This window comes from Antechinus flavipes, chromosome 6 (assembly GCF_016432865.1).
Source record: "Antechinus flavipes isolate AdamAnt ecotype Samford, QLD, Australia chromosome 6, AdamAnt_v2, whole genome shotgun sequence".
Lineage (NCBI taxonomy): Eukaryota > Metazoa > Chordata > Mammalia > Dasyuromorphia > Dasyuridae > Antechinus > Antechinus flavipes.
In genome coordinates, this window is record NC_067403.1 from 184,110,409 (window position 1) to 184,129,655 (window position 19,247).

General features: G+C 39.1%; 1 protein-coding gene across 2 annotated transcripts in view; it reads right to left on the reverse strand.

The window, feature by feature from the left end:
- Positions 1 to 19,247, reverse strand: part of TNKS (tankyrase) — a 236,336-nt gene that overhangs the window by 24,987 nt on the left and 192,102 nt on the right. For both annotated transcript variants that reach the window (XM_051963916.1, XM_051963917.1), the window contains exons 16-20: positions 17,724 to 17,943; positions 12,294 to 12,403; positions 3,069 to 3,257; positions 1,153 to 1,390; positions 389 to 471 (exon numbers count right to left, since the gene is read on the reverse strand). In XM_051963916.1, coding sequence (XP_051819876.1) covers positions 389 to 471; positions 1,153 to 1,390; positions 3,069 to 3,257; positions 12,294 to 12,403; positions 17,724 to 17,943 — 840 coding nt within the window. The remainder of the gene's footprint in view (positions 1 to 388; positions 472 to 1,152; positions 1,391 to 3,068; positions 3,258 to 12,293; positions 12,404 to 17,723; positions 17,944 to 19,247) is intronic.

The following is a 19,247-nucleotide window of genomic DNA, read 5'->3' on the forward strand; positions in this document are numbered from 1 at the left end:
CATGTCTGTGCTAATGGGTCAAGTTCTGGGTACCACACTTTTCAGATAGAGTACTGCTGAATGAATGCATTTGGAGGAAGCTAATGAGAAGGTTGGTGAGATGGTGTCACAAAAAGAGGCCTTCAGAAGGGATCATCTCACCATCCTGATTTCTAAAAACATTTGCCAACATTTTAAATCAAAATAGAATTTCCTTGTCTGATAATTGTGAAGATTAGTTTATATACCGAAAATTGCTTGAAGCCCATTTACTTGCTTTAGTATTTTGCTTGTAGAGAATGATTGGAAATCCAAAATCAAAGAAGAGGCCATCTCTGGAATGAGCACACAGGAGAACTAATTCTCTATCAAACCCTACATTGCACTGTTTTAAAAAGACCCTTCTTACCTGTTCCGTTTCAAATATATCTCGGAGGTGTTCAAGGCCTAGGCTTTTGAGGAACTGGCTGATATTCATGTCAAGACCTGTCACTGTAACAACACAAATGTGGGAAAGTCTTTTAGCAAGGATTCTTGGCCATTTCAAGTAAATGTTGTAATTTCATTCAAAGTATGTAATCTGGACATTTGGGCTGCCTTATCCACATTGCCCAGTCAAGAAATCACAGTGGATTCTAACAGGTCCTATGGAACTAAACCCATATAAAAGATTCCATGGAAAATTCTTCAGTTATAAATGGTGGTGGTGGGGTGGTGGGTGGGTGTGTACATTTACTTTTTTATCTATAACTACTGGTTTTTACATCATGCAAGCAAATACAAATTTCATAATTGCCTCTCATCTCTGCTCCTCCCCCCCTCCCTCCCCCCCCGCCCCTCACCCAGCAAATAAATCACTGCAATCCTCTCTAAGCTAACTTTAAACAGCAAAGATTGCTTAGCAGGTCAGTGAACTACCAGGACTGGTCTCTGAATTATTGGAAGAGAGCGATAATTAAGAAGAGTAGTTTCCAAGAGACTTAGCAGCTGAAGATGTTCAGGAAGCAGCTTATTATCATCTCATTAGGCATGTATTATATGCAGCTATTCTTCACAAACAGGCCACCTTCAAGTGATCTTCCCACAATTCTCACCAGGAAAACAGGGCTCTTTATCCTTATAACATCATTCTTGCCATTTTCACAAGCCCCCTCACCCCCCATGACAACTTACCTTCCCCTTCTTTCCTTTGCGCCCCTGCTGCTCCATCCCCAGCATTAGAAGTCCCTCCTACTGCTAATTCTGCCAAGGGGCCAGCAAGGTTGTCTAAGCTGCTTGCAGCAGAAAGACAGGATGGGGTGGAGGCTGGAGAGATGAGAGAGGCACTCACAACAGTAGCTTGAGGCTTGAAACATGTCGGCAAAGCCTCTGGAGGCATGGCATCAATCAGCAAAGCCCGGATATCATCAGCCTACAACAAAAAGGACATCCAGGATTTCAGAAGCCTCTTTTTCTTTCCTCAAGTCTTGCCCAAGTCTGTTCCACTTGCCTCCCCTCTCTTTCTTTTTATTTCTGACTTTTCCTTTACCAGTTTGTTTCAGTAGAAGTGCTACTTTTGTGGAGAAGTTCTCCAGGTGATCTTGATGATCATCACAGATTTTAAGGGCTGAACCTTCACTTTTTTCACTGGACAGTTAAGACCACCCATAACTATCAAATTTTTTTTTTCAAAAGCAGGCACGTATGATAATTTTGGACTTTCAATTTCAGTTTTAGTATCATTAAAACCAGATGTTTAAATACAAGCTTTTTCATTTGGTTTCTTTGTTAAATTGAAGAGGAAATATAGTTTCAAAGACCATTAGTTTGATTTAGTCATTCAAGTCAACATCCATGAAGATCCATGGATTGCAGAATGAGAATGATCAATCAATATGCATGGGGAATAGTATATTTTGGTCAAATCAGGATTCATTATTAGACTTTCAATAGAAAACTTTAAAAAATTTACTTGTTTAAAACGTTTAATACCTGAATGTACTTTTTTGCCTTAGTAAAAATGTAGGTTATCAAAACTAATTTTGCCTTTCTTTAATGTCTGCAGATTTTAGCATGGATCAGTGTCAGTGATGTGACTTTACCAAATCATCAAGCTTATATTGTAAATATATGCTTATGGGAAATGACAATGAATGCTGTGGGAATTGCGGAAACAAAATTCTATCTTATAACACCGATTCCATTTTGAGACTTGGATTTCACTTTTTACAGCCTCCCCTCCCTAACCTTACTCCTAGCTATGGAAACTGAGTGACATCCTGTTTCACATCTGATAAAAAGTCCTAAAACTTGCTCTCTCTTCCCAACTTAGAAAGTCTATAATCCTTCCTACAATAAAAAATCACATTACTTAATGTTACATCCTGATTTATATCCTGTATTTATTATGTACTTTATCTGTATGTATTATATCTTATATTCATATAATGTAAAAAAAAATTATACAAAATCTTTACTGGGTTCAATGCCTGATGGGGGATATTGGCCCCAATTTGTGGTTCAACTGTATACCCTGATAATCAATATGCTTGGAAGTCAGATCTTCGTTGCCTTAGTTATTTCAAATTTCACTTACCCCAATGTCTACTGATCACAAGATACAAGCTATAAATTGACATTTAGGGGAGACAAAAACCGTTAGTAGCCTCTTTTGTGATTTTTTTTCTTAGTTATTAAAGTTCTATAAAAATTCTAGTTGAACCATGAGTTCTAATTATCAATATCAATCATAGGTTTACTGTTCTTACCAACAAATTTTACCTTAACCAAAAAACGATCCAAGGAAGTTGGTCTCTGTTCTAAATCACCACTATTAAAAACCGTAACAACAACAAACCTAGATAATCCACAATGCTTGGATTGTGATTGTAGACCTTCAGAAACCCCAAAATGAAGAGAGACAATTTGAGACTCTGAAGTGGGTAGAATCCTGCCCTGATCAGCTTCAGGGCTCTAAATCAGACTCTTGGCAAGCCACTTTGCCTCTTACGGATCCGAGTTTTCTCCTTTGTAAATCGAGGGACCTGGACTTTGATCTCTGAGGTCCCTTCCAATTCTTAACTAGATGACCCAGTGAAACATGAACTTGCCGTTGCAAGGTCTAAAGGAGTCTGCCCTTCTTGATTCTTCATGGTTGGATCTGCACCATGGGCTAGAAGCAGGGCACACAGCTGTGTCCTTCCTTTCTGGGCTGCTTCATGTAACGGAGTGAAGGCCCATTTATCTGTAGCATTCACACATGTGTTGTATTTGATCAACAATGCTGCAATGTCCACATGCTGCAAAGACAAAAGGAATGAAACCAGTGACAATATGGCCTTGATTTGCCCCTTTGGGTATGTCATCTTTCTCTCAACCTCCTGACTCATATTCTGGACTCTCTCCTTCCCTTACCATCTTCTGCTCTCCCCAATGGACTCTAGCTCTTTTCCTTTCTAATACACTCAGCCTCCCTCATCTTCAGGCTAATTCCTCACCTACAAATTCAACCCACAAATGATAGCCTGTCCATCATTTCTTTCTTTTGAAGCCAGAACACTTTGAAGGTATTGCTTGTAACTATAACTCACAAAAATCACAGTATTTGAAAGTTGAAGGGACCTCAGAGTTGAAGAGACCATTCATGAAAAGAGTTCTCACTCTAACATATAAGCAGTTGCCCAAAGATCTCTAAGGAGGGCTCATTCCTCAAGATAGCCCTTTCTATTCACTGGCATACTCCTGGCTCTGCCCTCTGGGATCAAATAGAATTAAGGGAACCCCCTTTTCACAAGTTAATCCTTGAAATGAGCCAATTGTCCATGAGCTCTGCTTCTCATACACACTCCAGCTTTCTGTTGCTAAATCACACAAAATCTTGGAAATAAGAAAAGGTCAGTGCCTTGAATTCCACACTAGAACAAGAATCCCCCTTACTGTGACCAAAAGGAATCCTCCTGCAGCCCTTAGGCAAAGCCCTCAAACCTCAGAAAGCAGTCCATCACACTTTGGGAGAACTGGCAGTTTTCCTTTTTACCAAGCCTGTTTTGGACTCCTGCCATTTACTAGGACATCAGGGACCTTTTAGGGACATTTTATCACCTGCCCTGCTGCTGCCCGCCTCATCCCAATAGAAGAGCAAACCCCTGGACTTGAGCCTACAGAGACTACACCCCGCCTCCCTACCTAAGGAAAGTAGCCCCATTCCTTTATTTAGACAGCTGTTGCCTGTGCTTCATCCTACCTAGCTTACCCATCAGGGGCACTGACACCTTCCCTGATGCCTACAGGCAAACAACCTTCACCTTGGCTTTCACCTCTTGATTAGGCAAAAAAAAAAAAAAAAAAAGAAAAAAAAAAAAAATCGGCATGCTGCTGCGAGAAGACAGCAGAGTGTAATGATCTAGGGCCTTTTTCACTTCTGAAGTATCTGTGGTGTCCTTATATTAGAATGAATACCAAATCCTTGAGAAGAACTTGGTCTATATCCTCTGCTCTTATCACAGTGCCTAGAACATAGTAGGGACTTAATAAAGGCCTATGATTTACTGTTTTCCTCAGCCCTCTCAGCTGCCCTGCCCTCCATCTTGAGTCCTTTGTTCCTCCAAATGATTTTCATCCAGATGTTCACTAGATTATCAAAATATTGCATTGCCCACGAGCAGTTGGAGGGTAGATTGTGTTGGCCAACTACGTTTATGTAATCCTGAATGGAACAAGTCTTGGTCACCTGCATTCTCTCCCCATTTACTGGCTGCTTCCTTACTGCTTACACATCTAACCATTTCTTCTTCATCTTCAAAACAAAAACACTACCCTATTCGACCATCTATCTCTGCCAGCTATTGTCTTGTATAGAGATATAGATGCCTCTACTTCTTTCCTCTCATTCTGTTCTTAAATCTGAAGTCTGGCTTCCAACTTAATCATTGAGGCAAAAACTACTTTCCCATCTAATGGCCTTTTCTCATCATTCTCGACCCCTTTGAAGCCTACGACATTATCACCAACTCCTGGACACTAATTTTCTATGACATTTCTCTATCCTGGCTTTTCCTACCTCCTGAATACTCCTTCTCAGGCTCCTTTGTTGGTTCCCAATCACTAACTAGGTGTTTTGAGCTCTCTTCTCCCTCTATGTACTATTTCACTTGGTGATTTCATTAGCTACCGTGGACTTGATGTCATCTCTATGCTGATGATTCACAGATCTATGTATCCAGTTCTAACCTCTTTGCTGGCTTTTATGTCTATGTCTGTCTACTGGACATCTTGAACTGGATGTCCTGGAGATATCTGACACTCATTATGTCCAAAACTGAATTCATTATCATATACCCTCAAACCCACCCTCCTTCCAAACTTCTGTGCCAACTTTCTAATTATTACAGTCTAGGTATCATCTTCAAACTGCCCATACTCTCTCAGTCCCCAGATCCAATTAGTTTTAAAGCAATTTTCAGCTTTGCAACATGTCTGGTATATATGTTTATTCTCTTCTCTACACAGATGGTGTCATGGCCCTGGTGCAAGCTTGTATCACCTCCTGCCTAGATTACTGCAAAAGCTGCTGGTTGGTCTCTGTCTCAGATCTTTCTCTACTCACATCTATCCTCCACTCAGCTGTCAACATGATTTTCCTAACCCAGGCCTTACCATGTTATACTCTTTATCCCCCTTCAAAAAATGTGAATGTTATAGAAATATGAAATAGTATTACTATTTTGTCCTCCAATAAATTAATAAAATTTGCATTCCTAACTTCTCAGTGGTAAGTTAGGAAAGGTGATATGATATACTCTGCTTCAGTGGAGCAGGAAAAGGTAGGATATAAATGCAAGGTTTCACTGTCATCCCATCCTGCTATCTCATTCCTATATCTGCCAGGAATGATTTTTCTTATTAAAATGAATCTAGTCTATTACTCTTTAGAGATTCTATTCTGGTCAGATGTAACAGCTATATCAAATTGCCAGCTGTTATGGAATAAGGTACCTATAATACTGAAGAGGAAAAGATGCATTTCAGTTTCAAGTAATTTTTAACACTTGAGCTTCTCAATTCATTAACTTTCTCACTCCCACAATCTCCAGTCCTCAGGAATGGAGACACTACATTTTACTACAATCGTTCAGAACTATGGCACTTCAAGGATCCTGAAGCAAGAACTTTCTTTCTTCACAATCTTTACTCATTCATTTTTCCTTCTATCTGATCAATTCCTTACCTCACTATGACTGTAAATCCCTCTCTATCCTTGTTCTCCTAGTCCATCTTCACTGTCTATTTAGTGCTTAGCATATATAGGAACTTAACAGATGTTTATTGAATGTATTGACTAGGCTTAGAAAAATGTCATCAGGTGAAATGAATGAGAGGAAGAGAAGATGAGATGATTATATAGCAAGATCAAGGGACAACAGGTAAAGAGGTATCCCTACAGCAGGAGTCCTCAAACTACGGCCGGCGGGCTAGATGCAGCAGTTGAAGATATTTATCCCCCTCATCCAGGCTATGAAGTTTCTTTATTTAAAGGCCCACAAAACAAAGTTTTTGTTTTTACTATAGTCTGGCCCTCCAACAATCTGAGGGACAGTGAACTGGCCCCCTATTTAAAAAATTTGAGGACCCCTGGTCTACAGTGTCAGAAAGAAACAAAAGTTTTCATTTAGCACATTGGAGGGGGGGAGGGGGAGAAAGGGGATGATTCTCTCTGGTGGATGAAGGTAGAGGAAAACATGGACAAGAATTACACATGCGCAGACATGAATGGTGACTACTGGTGTGGTGGGAGTAAAATTGATTAAATTCCAGATCAGAATAATGCCCAAATAATGGCCATCAACCTTGTACCTGGTTTATATAGTATGATCACAAGTGCTACCTTTTCTGTCTTTTACCTTTTTGGAATAAAAACCTAGAAGCAGAATCTCTTTAATAAAAAAGCAATGACATTTTAGTCATTTTAAAGCTTAAACTCAAATTGTTTTCCATGTCATCTGAGGCAAGTCATTTAACTTTCTTTGTAAAATGAGAGGGTTGGGAGCAACTAGGTGGCACAGTGGATACAGCACCAGCCCTGAAGTCAGGAGGACCTAAGTTCAAATCTGGCTTCAGACACTTAACATTTCCTAGCTGTGCAACCCTGGGCAAGTCACTTAACCCCAATTGTTTCATTAAAATGAGAGGATTGGGCTTAGAGGAACTTTGAGGTTCTTTTTAGCTCTGAACTTATCATTTGCTTTTTTTCTCTTACCCAGTTGTCTAGCTAGTGCAATCATCGGTGACTATCCAAGATGAACATACTGTTAGACCATCTCTTAGAATGTCTGTCTGATTACAAATCATAGCGTGAATAAATGATGCCATTCATTTGGTCTTTAGTATGTGAATTCTTAAACTCCTGAAAACTGTGGTTATCCTACAAAGTTAAAGTTCTGAGTAATGATATAACCAGCATGATATCATCTATTTGCAGCCAACATGAGCACCCAGGGGACCCCATGAACCTACCTAGGGAATTGCAGCAAACATCCCTGACGACTTACTTTATATTCAGGCTTTTAATATATTGGTACTTAATTCTTTGGCTTTCCTTCAAGTAGAGCTCTGAAAGTACATCTCTCTAGAGAGATGAAAAATGATCTTTTTAGCTCATTCTATAAGCGCAAGCAGAGAATCACATAGGCAGATGGACCACTCAAAGACAATCTAGCCCAAACCACCCAAGAATCCTCATCACAACCTATATAGCCAGTTGTTGGCCACACAATAAAAATACTTTGCTTCAAGGCTTCCAATGAAGAGGAACAACTTCTTGCTCAGGAAGCTTTTCTACTTTGGTTGGGCAGGGCTAGAGTGGTTTTCTATCTCAACTCAAGCCTAAATCTGCCTCTCTGCCTTTTTGCAAGTTCTAAGTTCGGCCTCTGGTGTCAATGAGCACTAAGAAAGTGTCAGCTCTGTAGTAGGACAAAAGAGAGGAATTTTAGACAAAAAGGAGCTGTTTCAGGTTTCTCAACTTAAATTTTCTCCTCACCAGCAAAGATACCTAATTGGTTTATCTGATCTGTACATGGTACAAAGCTAAGTTCTTTTTCTGTTAGTTTTTCTTCTTTTTGTACTCTTAATTCAATGCTTCCATTGTGGTTTGACTCAGAAGGATTACAGTGGAATTGCTAGTTCCCCAAATCTGGCCATCCTGCCATGGATTATGCAAGTCCAAGACTGCTGAAAACCATGTCCCCATTGCTGTTTCATACTTTACTATCAAGCCTCTTGAATGCCAATACTATGTTTAGATGAATGGCTTTCTAGTTATACTTAGCCATTCATAGGTAACAATCACTCTTGGGACCCTAGCCAACCCAACAGCACATCTCTCCATCTTGTCCATAAGAATAACATGTGAAAGACTTGTCACAGAATGGTGATGTCATATGGTGGGTATCTGTGATATTTGAGCAACTATCTAAAGCATTTATTGCCATCTGGTAACCCCATCAAAAAAACCAAATTAGATAGTTCTGCATGACCTATATTTGATGATGACACACTTGGTGGGTATCATACTCTTTTTCTACAAGTTTTCTAATCATCCCTTCTATATGAGATTTTAGAATATTGCCAGGAATCCAAGTCAAGTTTCCTGGGCCATAAATAGTTTGCCATTTCAATTATTCCTTTCTCCCTTTCCCCCAAATGGAGCACATCTCCTCCGGGATCTGCCAAGTTCACAGATATGGCCCAGCAACCATACTTGCCATTTCTTTAAAGATGTGCTCAACAACCAGGTGGCTCCAACTCTAGAGGAGTTGGGTGTGGTTGAACTATTTTTTTATTTGCCCCTGTGATCAATCCATTAGTAATTTTTGTCTTATCTTTAAATAATTTTCATTGGCAGAGGGAAAAAAAAAAAGCACAAATCACTATTGATCAGAGAAATGCAAATTAAGACAACTCTGAGATACCACTACACACCTGTTAGATTGGCTAAGATGACAGGAAAAAAATAATGATGAATGTTGGAGGGGATGAGGGAAAACTGGGATACTGATGCATTGTTGATGGAGTTGTGAACGAATCCAACCATTCTGGAGAGCAATCTGGAGTTATGCCCAAAAAGTTATCAAACTGTGCATACCCTTTGATCCAGAAGTGCTGCTACTGGGCTTATATCCCAAAGAGATACTAAAGAAGGGAAAGGGACCTGTTTATGCCAAAATGTTTGTGGCAGCTCTGTTTGTAGTGGCTAGAAGCTGGAAAATGAATGGATGCCCATCAATTGGAGAATGATTGAGTAAATTGTGATATATGAATGTGATGGCATATTATTGTTCTGTAAGAAATGACCAGCAGGATGAATACAGAGAAGCTTGGAGAGACTTACATGAACTGATGCTAAGTGAAATGAGCAGAACCAGGAGATCATTATATACCTCAAGAACGATACTGTATGAGGATGTATCCTATGGAAGTGGATTTCTTCGACAAAGAGAAGATCTAACTCAGTTTCAATTGATCAATGATGGACAGAAGCAGCTACACCCAAAGAAAGAACACTGGAAAATGAATATAAACTATTTGCATTTTTGTTTTTCTTCCCAGGTTATTTATACCTTCTGAATCCTATTCTCCCTGTCCAACAAGAGAACTGTTCAGTTCTGCACATATATATTGTATCTAGGATATACTGTAACCTATTTAACATGTATAAGATTGCTTGCCATCTCGGGGAGGGAGTGGAGGGAGAGAAGGGAAAAATCGGAACAGAAGTGAGTGCAAGAGATAATGTTGTAAAAAATTACCCTGGCATGGGTTCTGTCAATAAAGAGTTATTTAAAAAAAAAAAAAAAGCAATTTCTCCCTATTGTCTACCACCTCATGACACATTGACAGCAGAGATCACAGCAGAGGGGGTTTATTTCTCTTCCTCAATATAGTTAAAAAAATCCATTCCTTTTTGGTTCCCTAAGCCTTCCTCAGTTCATCCTGAGCAGGAATTTCATAAGTCCTTGTCTCTGATACTGGGGAAGCCTTCAAACAAAGAGTCCATTTAAAACTATTTGCTAAAAACACATTTTAGCCTTAGTCGCTCAGTCATGGAATGGAATAAGCTGAACAAGACTAATAGTTCTTGGCACTCACTTCTCATCAAAAATTCTCTTTTTGGTAAAAAATGATGAAAGGACAGGAGAAAGAACATTTCACAAGGGATTCTGCTTCAGGCTTTTTCCAAAGTTAACTAATCTTTGACGAGTTGACAAGTGGTACATAAATCATATAATTGGGACCGGGCCACAAATGGTAATTCTACAACGATCAGGCACCCTGCTTATCATCAGAATCAAAGTTTGGCTACTGCTTGAGTCAATCAGTTTCAATTAATGAGTAGAAAAATTAAGAAGTGGGGTGGGCAATACTATTACTAGACTGAGAAGCAGAGCTTTGAAAGAGAGCTTCCAAGTATCCAAAGCATTTATACACATACCTGTGTGACAGAAGACCCACACAGCATTTTAAGGAATTCTGATAGGATGGATGTGTGTTTATTTAGGTAACTATTGATAACAAGCATTTAGGAACGACTTGGTGGGTCAGGTATGTGGTCAGTGAAATCTATATTGCCATTGTCTCCTAAGGCCTTCTGTCCTGACCCCATATCATCAGTGGCAAATCCTGAGGTAACCTCTGGGCCTTCCTTTCCTTCCCCCTCACTGATACCCTGGAGGATTCTGGGTACTTGCCATCCCCCTAGCAAAACTTTCTTTTATGTATTTCCCCCCAGTAATTAGAACTTTCTGACAACAGAAACTGCTTCTATCTCAGCAACTGCCACAGGGCTTAGCACAGAATAAATGCTTCATAACAAATGCTTATTCATTCATTCATTCATTCATGGCAAATTAAAAAGAGAAGTGTAAATGATGCTTGTAAGGGTATAGAATTTGTCTTGTTTTCCATGTGAACTCTGCAGCATATGTTTAAATACCATTAGAATGTTGCAAGTACAATAATAATCTGTCTTAACAAAAGAAAAGCCTGGCCTTTTTTAATACTCTGGGTTTCAACATGATGCCTTCTTCCCTGCCTGCTGGCTCAGCACCTGGGGCCTTCTTGTTTACCCTAGAATAGTCCTGCAAAGCCCAGCCCTGTTTTCCCCTTGCTTAAGGTCTGAGCTGGCCTGCCTTCAATATTTTGCTGGCCCTGTTGCAGACTTTCTGGGGGAGATTCCTCCCCTCCCAAGATATGTGATTTCAGAGTTGTAAGGGAACATTCACCAGAATATACCTGTGCATCAGCTCTAGTCTTAGGGAGCCATCTGAGCCCCTGAATGAAATAGCCCATATATGGGAATAATGTCATCGTGGTCTTCCTGACAAGGGCCAAAATGGGGAAATGCTAGCAATCAGCAAGGAGGCATTCATCTCATAGATATGACCACAATTGGTAAATTACTGGCTTACAAAAGAGAGAGAAATTTTGGACTTTCATGGATTTTTAGCCTGCCAACCATAGTGTATCCATAGTGTGATGAGATCACTGGCAATAACTGATGTCTTGATGTCATCCATGACTCACTTGAACTGATAAAGGCATGAAATAGCTTCCTGATTGAGAAATCATCAGGATAAAAAGCCCAAATTGATCATTATTCTCAATCAAAGCCTTCAACAGTTATTTAGTGAGCATTTAAATCCATTCATTCAACACATAGATGCACAAGGTACAGAGGACTTGACCTTTAGGGAAGACATGGAGTCCTGAAAGCAGGAAATCTCCAGGTCCCAGCCCACAATCAGGTCACATTCTGAGGAGATAACACACACACACAAAACCTTCTTGGTATACCCCTGTTTAATGCAATTATTGGCCCACAGAAAGCAATTACTGACTGGACATTTATATGAACAATGCTATGTTCTAAATGGGAAAAATCAATCACAGAATAATATCAAGAGTCATAATGGGCCCCAGAATAAAATAAAGTTGTGCTTTTTGCAGAACAACAAATGGCCCATCACAGACAGCTGGCCTGGCCATCTATGTCTACATTTACCTTCCAGAATCTCCCATCTTTGAAACCACTGTCATTGCTCCAAGAGAAAGGGTGCCAATCTAATCCCTTATAGCTCCATTAACATCTTATCACTTTATAAACCAAAGCATTCTTTCTTTCTGGCTGTCCACCACTAGGTCTTGAGGGTAGAGACACTTTTGCTTTTGTATCTGTAGCTCAAGGAACTAGCCCATCATGGCAAATGCCCATTCATGTACAAATAACGACTCAAGTAAGGAATGGCAGTGAGAGTTCATGCCATGACCTTTCATATGCTTACCCCATATGATGCAGCGTTATGTAAAGGAATAAGGCCTCCTTTGTCTTGAGCATTAACGTCTGCTCCGTGTTCTAAAAGATATTCGGCGACTTCCAGGTTATTATAACCTGCTGTAGGAATAAAAAGGCAAAGATATCAGAGCAAGATTTCACTGGAATGATGCACTAGGAGATACATTTAAAGGAAGGAATAAGTGTTTGAACTTTCTGTGTTTATGGTCTCCTAGCACATTGCTTCATTCTGAGACAGGCAGTACTATCAGAGGGCATGATATCACATATTTCCCCATACAACTGGATCGATCTCTTACAACCATTCTCTCTTCTACACCAATTTGCACAACATCCTAATGGTCTAGTTCAGGCCCCATCATCTCTCTTCTGGAATCAGTCAACAAAAACTTACTTTCAAAGCACTGAATCACATGCCAGTCACAATGAGTAGGAGATGACATGTTCAAGGCACACACAGCTGGAGGGAAATAAATCTTAGGGTTGAGAGAAGATAATAAGAATAGCAATGGGGGGGATAGGTAAAGGCCTCCCACAGAAGCTGGTATTTCAGCTGAGTCTTGAAGGCTTCTAAGAAGCAGGGAGAATATTCTAGACATGGGAGAAAAGCCTAGCCAAAGACAAAGATTTGGGAGAGTTGTAGAGCATTTTGTGTAAGAAACAATAAGAGATTGGAATAGGCTGATCATGCAGTTGAAATAAAGTATAAGATATGCAAAGGAAGAAAGGACCAGGTTACAAAGGTTTAAATGCCAAACATAACTTTGCATTTGATCCTAGAGGTCAAAAGAAATCAGTTGGTATATATTGAACAGGGGAGAAAGGTAACATGGGAAGACCTAAAAACCTATCCTTGAGGAAAATCCCTTTGGCAACTTAGTGAAAGGTAAATTGGAATGGAAAAGATTTGAGGCTGAGAGACAAATTTGAACGTTGCTGGATTACTCTAAGGGAGACAAGATGAGGGCCTGATCTAGGAAAATGGGTAGAGATAAGGGGTCATATATACTAGGGATGTTATGAAGGTAAAGATGATAAGATTTGGCAAAGGAATAAATATATAGGGAATGAAAAGTTGAGGATGACACAAAGGGTGTAAACCTGGGTGTCTGAGAAGATGGTGGTATCTTCAAAAGTAATTAAAAAAAACCGAAGGGGGGAAGACAAAAGGAAATGATTTTTGTTTTGGACATGATGAGTTTGAGATAACTATGGAGTAATTGTATTATGAGATAGGTAGTTCATGACTATAGCTCAGCAGAGATTAGAGCTGAATATGCAGATCTAGGAATCATCTATATAGAGATGATAATTGAATCTATGGTAGCTGATGAGATCACAAAATAAAATAGGATAGAGGGAAAAGAGAAGAGAGCCCAAGATAGAGTCTAGGAAACCATTCACAGTTAATGGGTATGACATGAAAAACAAAGGAGTCTGATAAGGAACAGTCATATAAGTAAGAAGAGAACCTAGGAGAAAAATGGTGTCTTGAAATCTATAGAGGAAGTGAGCATTTAGAAGGAAAAGGTAGTCAGTAAAGTTAAGAGGTTGAAGAGATCAGAAAGAATGAAGATTGAGATTTGCCAAATAACTTTGGCAAATCTGTAGAGAGCAATTTCAGTGGAGCAATGAAGTGAGAAGCAATCATCAAAACAATCTGGTATTGGCCAAGAAATAAAATAATTAATCAACGCAACTAATTAGGTACACATATACAGTAATAAATGGCCATGGTGATCTGGTATTTGACATCATAAGCACATTAGGGAAGTATGGAAGAAATCATATGTCAGATCTGTAAAGAGGGAAAGAGTTCATGCTAAATGAGATATGAATGTAAATCAACACATGCTGTGTTGGCTTTTTTCCTCCCTTTTTCTTCTATTTTATTCCTTTTTTCCCCTTTTGTTCTGACTTTTCTCTTCCAACATGATTCATAAGGAAAAGTCTATTAAAACAAATTAATGGACATGTATAACTAGAAAAATAAATAATATTTTAAAAAATACTATGCTTTGATATACAGTCTCCACAGTTCTCTTCCTGAATGTGGATGGCTCAATTACAAGTCTATTGGAATTGTCTTGAATCACCGCACTGTTGAAAAGAGTCAAGTCTATCATAGCTGTTCATCACATAATCTTGTTACTGTGTATAGTGTTCTCTTGGTTCTATTCACTTCATTCAGCATCAGTTCATGGAAGTCTCTCTAGGCCTCTCTGAAATGAGCCTGCTCATCATTTCTTAAGAACAATAATATTCCATTTCATTCATATACCATAATTTTTTCAGTTATTCCAATTGATGGGCATCCAGTTCCTTGCCACTACAAAGAGAGCTGCTACAAACATTTTTTGCATATGTAAATTCTTTTCCCTCTTTTATGATCTCTCTGGGATACAGATCCAAAAGACACTGATGGATCAAAGAGTATGAAGTTTGATAGTTCCAAACTACTCTCCAGAATAGTTCGATCAATTCACAACTCTAACAACGTAATTAAGTGCCCCAGTTTTCTCCCTGTCCTGAGCTGTGGATATATGATTTAAACATTTTTAAAAAAAAACTTTTTATTTTTATTATATGCAAAGATAGTTTTCCACATTTACCTTTGAAAAAATCTTGTGTTTCCAACTTTTCTCCCTCTTTCCCCCCAACCCTCTCCCGTGGACAGCAAGTTATACAACATAGGTTAAACATGTGCAGTTATGAAGGTGTTTTTCTGAAGAGAATGTTTTGGATCCACACAACACCATACACCAAAATAAGATCAAAATGAGTTCATGATTTAGGCATAAAGAATAAGATTATAAATAAATTAGAGGAACATAGGATAGTTTACCTCTCAGATTTGTGGAGAAAGGAATTTATGACCAAAGAAGAACTAGAGATCATTATTGATTACAAAATAGAAAATTTTGATTATATCAAATTAAAAAGCTTTTGAACAAACAAAACTAATGCAAACAAGATTAGAAGGGAAGCAATAAACTGGGAAACATTTTTACAGTTAAAGGTTCTGATAAATGCCTCATTTCCAAAATACAAAGAGAATTGAACTCTATAAGAAATCAAGTCATTCTCCAATTGATAAATGGTCAAAGGATATGAACAATTTTCAGATGATGAAATATAAAATAAATTTTAAAACTTAAAAAAACATGGTCATGCAACTCTGAAATAACACTTTACATCTCTCAGATTGGCTAAGATGACATGAAAAGGTAATGATGAATGCTGGAGGGGATGTGGGAAAACTAATACATTGTTGGTGGAACTGTGAATGGATACAGCCATTCTGGAAAGCAATTTGGAACTATGTTCAAAAAGTTATCAAACTGTGCATATCCTTTGACCTAGCAGTGTTACTACTGGGCTTATATCCCAGAGAGATATTAAAGAAGAGAAAGGGAACCACATGTGCAAAAATGTTTGTGGCAGCCCTCTTTGTTATGGCAAAAGGAAACTGAATGGATGCCCATCAATTGGAGAATGGTTGGGCAAATTGTGGTATACGAATGTTATGGAATATTATTGTTCTGTAAGAAACGACCAGCAGGATGAATACAGAGAGGCTTGGAGAGACTTACATGAACTGATGCTGAGTGAAATGATCAGAACCAGGAGATCATTATATATGACAACAACAATACTGTATGAGGATGTATTCTGATGGAAGTGCATATCTTCAACAAAGATCTAATTCAATTCCAATTGATCAATGATGGACAGAAGCAGCTATACCCAGAGAAGGAACACTGGGAAATGAGTATGGACTGCTTGCATTTTTATTTTTGTCTTTCTTTCAAGGTTATTTTTACTTTCTGAATCCAATTTTTCTTGTGCAACAAGAGAACTGTATGGATCTGCACACATGTATTGTATCTAGGATAAACTTTAACATGCTCAACATATATAAGACTGCCTGCCATCTAGGGGAGGGAGTGGAGGGAGGAAAGGGAAAAGTTGGAACAGAAGTGAGTGCAAAGGCAATGTAAAAATTACCCATGCATATGTTCTATCAATACAAAGTTATAATTAAAAATAAATACCTCCCTTCCCCCAACCAAAAAAAAAAAGAAAGAGAATGCTTATTTCAACCTTAAACTCTGAGTGGGAACAACTATAAAATGGAACAAGACAGAGTCATCAGGAGGGAGCCAGAATATGAAAGTGATGAGAAAAGGAAGAGATGGAGAAGAAAGGAAGTTTGTTAATTACAGAGCAGACATTACAGAGGGCTCCATTATTAAAGGAGTGGGTAGCAGATATGAAGGGACATTTTGGGACAGGGTTTAAATAAGATAGGAGAAAGCAGCACACAGCAAACAATGCCAAAAAGGGCTAGTAACTTGGCATCTAAGGCTTTAGAATCATAGGAAGAGAGGGAAAGAGAACACAAGGAGAGTGGGAATACACTAACCACTAAAGAACGAGCTCATGTGGTTGGAAATGGAGGTGGAGGTGTTAAGGCAGGGCAGGTTGCCCTTTCTGGCTCATCCACAGAGCTATCAGTGTTCTTTGCAAGATGGGCTGCTTAGTTTGGAGAAGGCTTTGGGGCATCTACAATGGCTTCCTCAACGATTTCTCTTCTAGTCTTTAGACTTCCCAATTTATCCTCCACTTAGCTTCCAAAGTAAAGTTTCTTAGGCACTGCTCTAAGTCACTTCCCTGCTCAAAAGTTTTCAACATTCCCCTGCTACTGGAATCAAATCCTACTTCCATGTCCTAGAACTAAAACGCCTTCCCCTTTATTCCTAAGAGTATTTGCTTTTTTATAATACACTGTGTTGCAGCTCCTCCAAGTTCTTTTCCCAATTCCATACCCCATTGGTTGTGCCTTGTCTAGTCTGGCCTGGCCTCCTCTGAGAAAGTGGGCCCAATACCCCTCAGAGTTCTCTGAATTCTAGCCTTCCTTTGAAGAAGGGCTGTTTCATTTTGTCTTGCTGGAGGTCTTAGCATAGGATCATGGATAGAGATGTATATGAAATAAAAGTAGAGCCTCTATAAGTGCCTGCTGAGTATTTGCTGAGAAGCTGCAAGATATCATGGATAGAGAACTAGCTTTGGAGGTAGGAAGGAAGCTCTGGGGTCCAGTCCTATTTTGTCTGACACTGTTACCTTGCCTGGGCTAGTCATTTCCCCTGGTGGGACCTGCAGCAGTTTGCTAAGTCCAGCCCATCCTGACACAGTTTTCTCATGGGCTACCACACACACATGTGTGCACATGCGCGCGGGCGCACACTCTCGCTGTCTCTCTCTCTCTGTCTTTCTGTCTCTTCTCCTTCCTCTGTCCTCCCCCTCTCTCTTGCAAGAAACCAGCAAACCTGCTCCATGGAAGTCAACCATCCTTGACCAGACCAGGGAAAAGAGAAAGCACAACTGGGCCTGGGACCAGCCCCTGCTGGAAGCTCACCTGCCAGGTGCAGTGGAGTGGAATTTCTGCCCTGTGTGTCTCTGCAGTTGATGTTCTCAGGAGTGCACAGCTTCTGTACCCGGGCCAGGCAACCCTTTTTGGCAGCATCCAACAAGGCAGCATCTCCTCTGAGCAAGTCCTGGATATCGGTGTCCCCTTCCTTCACCAAGTCTAAAGGCGTGTTGCCATCTCTGTTCTTCTTAGTTGGGTCTGCTCCATGCTACCAAGGAAGAGGGAAACATGAAACTGCTGAGTCTGGCCTCTTCAAACACTCTCTTGCTATTTTATTTGCTTTCATCCCAAACTCTTTTCTCTCCCAATACTGTTCATATCTCACTGGGGATATCATCCATTTTAAATCCAATAATCTCTGTATTCTTAGGATCATCTTGGGGATCCCTCCATGTGACTGCTGCTACTTTTAGCTCAAGTTCAAATATCTTAATTAAATTTTAGGTCCATTCAATGGTTAGCAAAGTCTGAGTTCAAACCTGTTTCTTAGTCCTTCCTTCCCAGCTGGGTGACTGACTACAGAATACTTTGGTTTCAGTTTCCTTATCTGTCAAATAGGGATACTATAACAGGATCTCCCAAGGCTAGTTGATTAATTTGATGTCGACATGTCTTAGCCTAAGAGTTTCCTCAGTGGCCACTTCTTCCATTGAAGTCTTTGAATGGAGATTCTTATGTTTTATTTTTGTTTAAATCCATGTAGCATTGAAGGAAGTCGGGTACCCATCAATGATCAGGCACCTTGATCAAGTCTTTTCCTTACCATCCTACCCATGAAGTGAAGGACCAAACAAAATCAAGATTCTTGACCATTAAAGAAACAAGAAGCTGACCAAGAAGCTTTAGATACACAGTTTAACAGCTAGAGACAAAAACCAGGCAAATTTGTCTAGTAACAAGAAGAAATGTGCAAAAGTCTCCCTACCCTCACATTTAGTTTATAAGAGTAGTAAACATTTTCCCCAAAACACAGAAGGAGGAGGTATGGCATGATAAAGTTTATGTTATAAAACTACAATTAAAAAGTCTAAAATTACAGGCACGTTCCACTTTTTTGAATTGAGAGAGGTAAAGAATATTCACCTCATTTTGAGTTTCTCTTGAAATAAATGCATATAATAACTTTATTAGGAAACTCATTACTCCAATTTTATCAGCTTCTTATTCCAAAACAAATTTGTGTAAAATACACAAGAATCTGTGGTTTATAATTATCATGATTCCTAAAATGAAGTGATAATAGAATTTAAGTAACCAATACAAAAAGCAAAATTTGATTTTGGGGGGCACTTTCTATAGGTACTTTTTTCTTAATCTGTACAAAATAATTTTCGGGTATTTCAATTAGAGACATAGAAGATAAAGAATCTAAGACTACAGCTTACTTTAATGAATCCTAATGATCTAAACATGTTCAAAATCTAATTTTGAAAGGCAGATATTACAAGTAACATGAAACCATGGGAAAATCGGCTTCTATAATTTTAAATGAAAGCAAATTTTACAAAAACA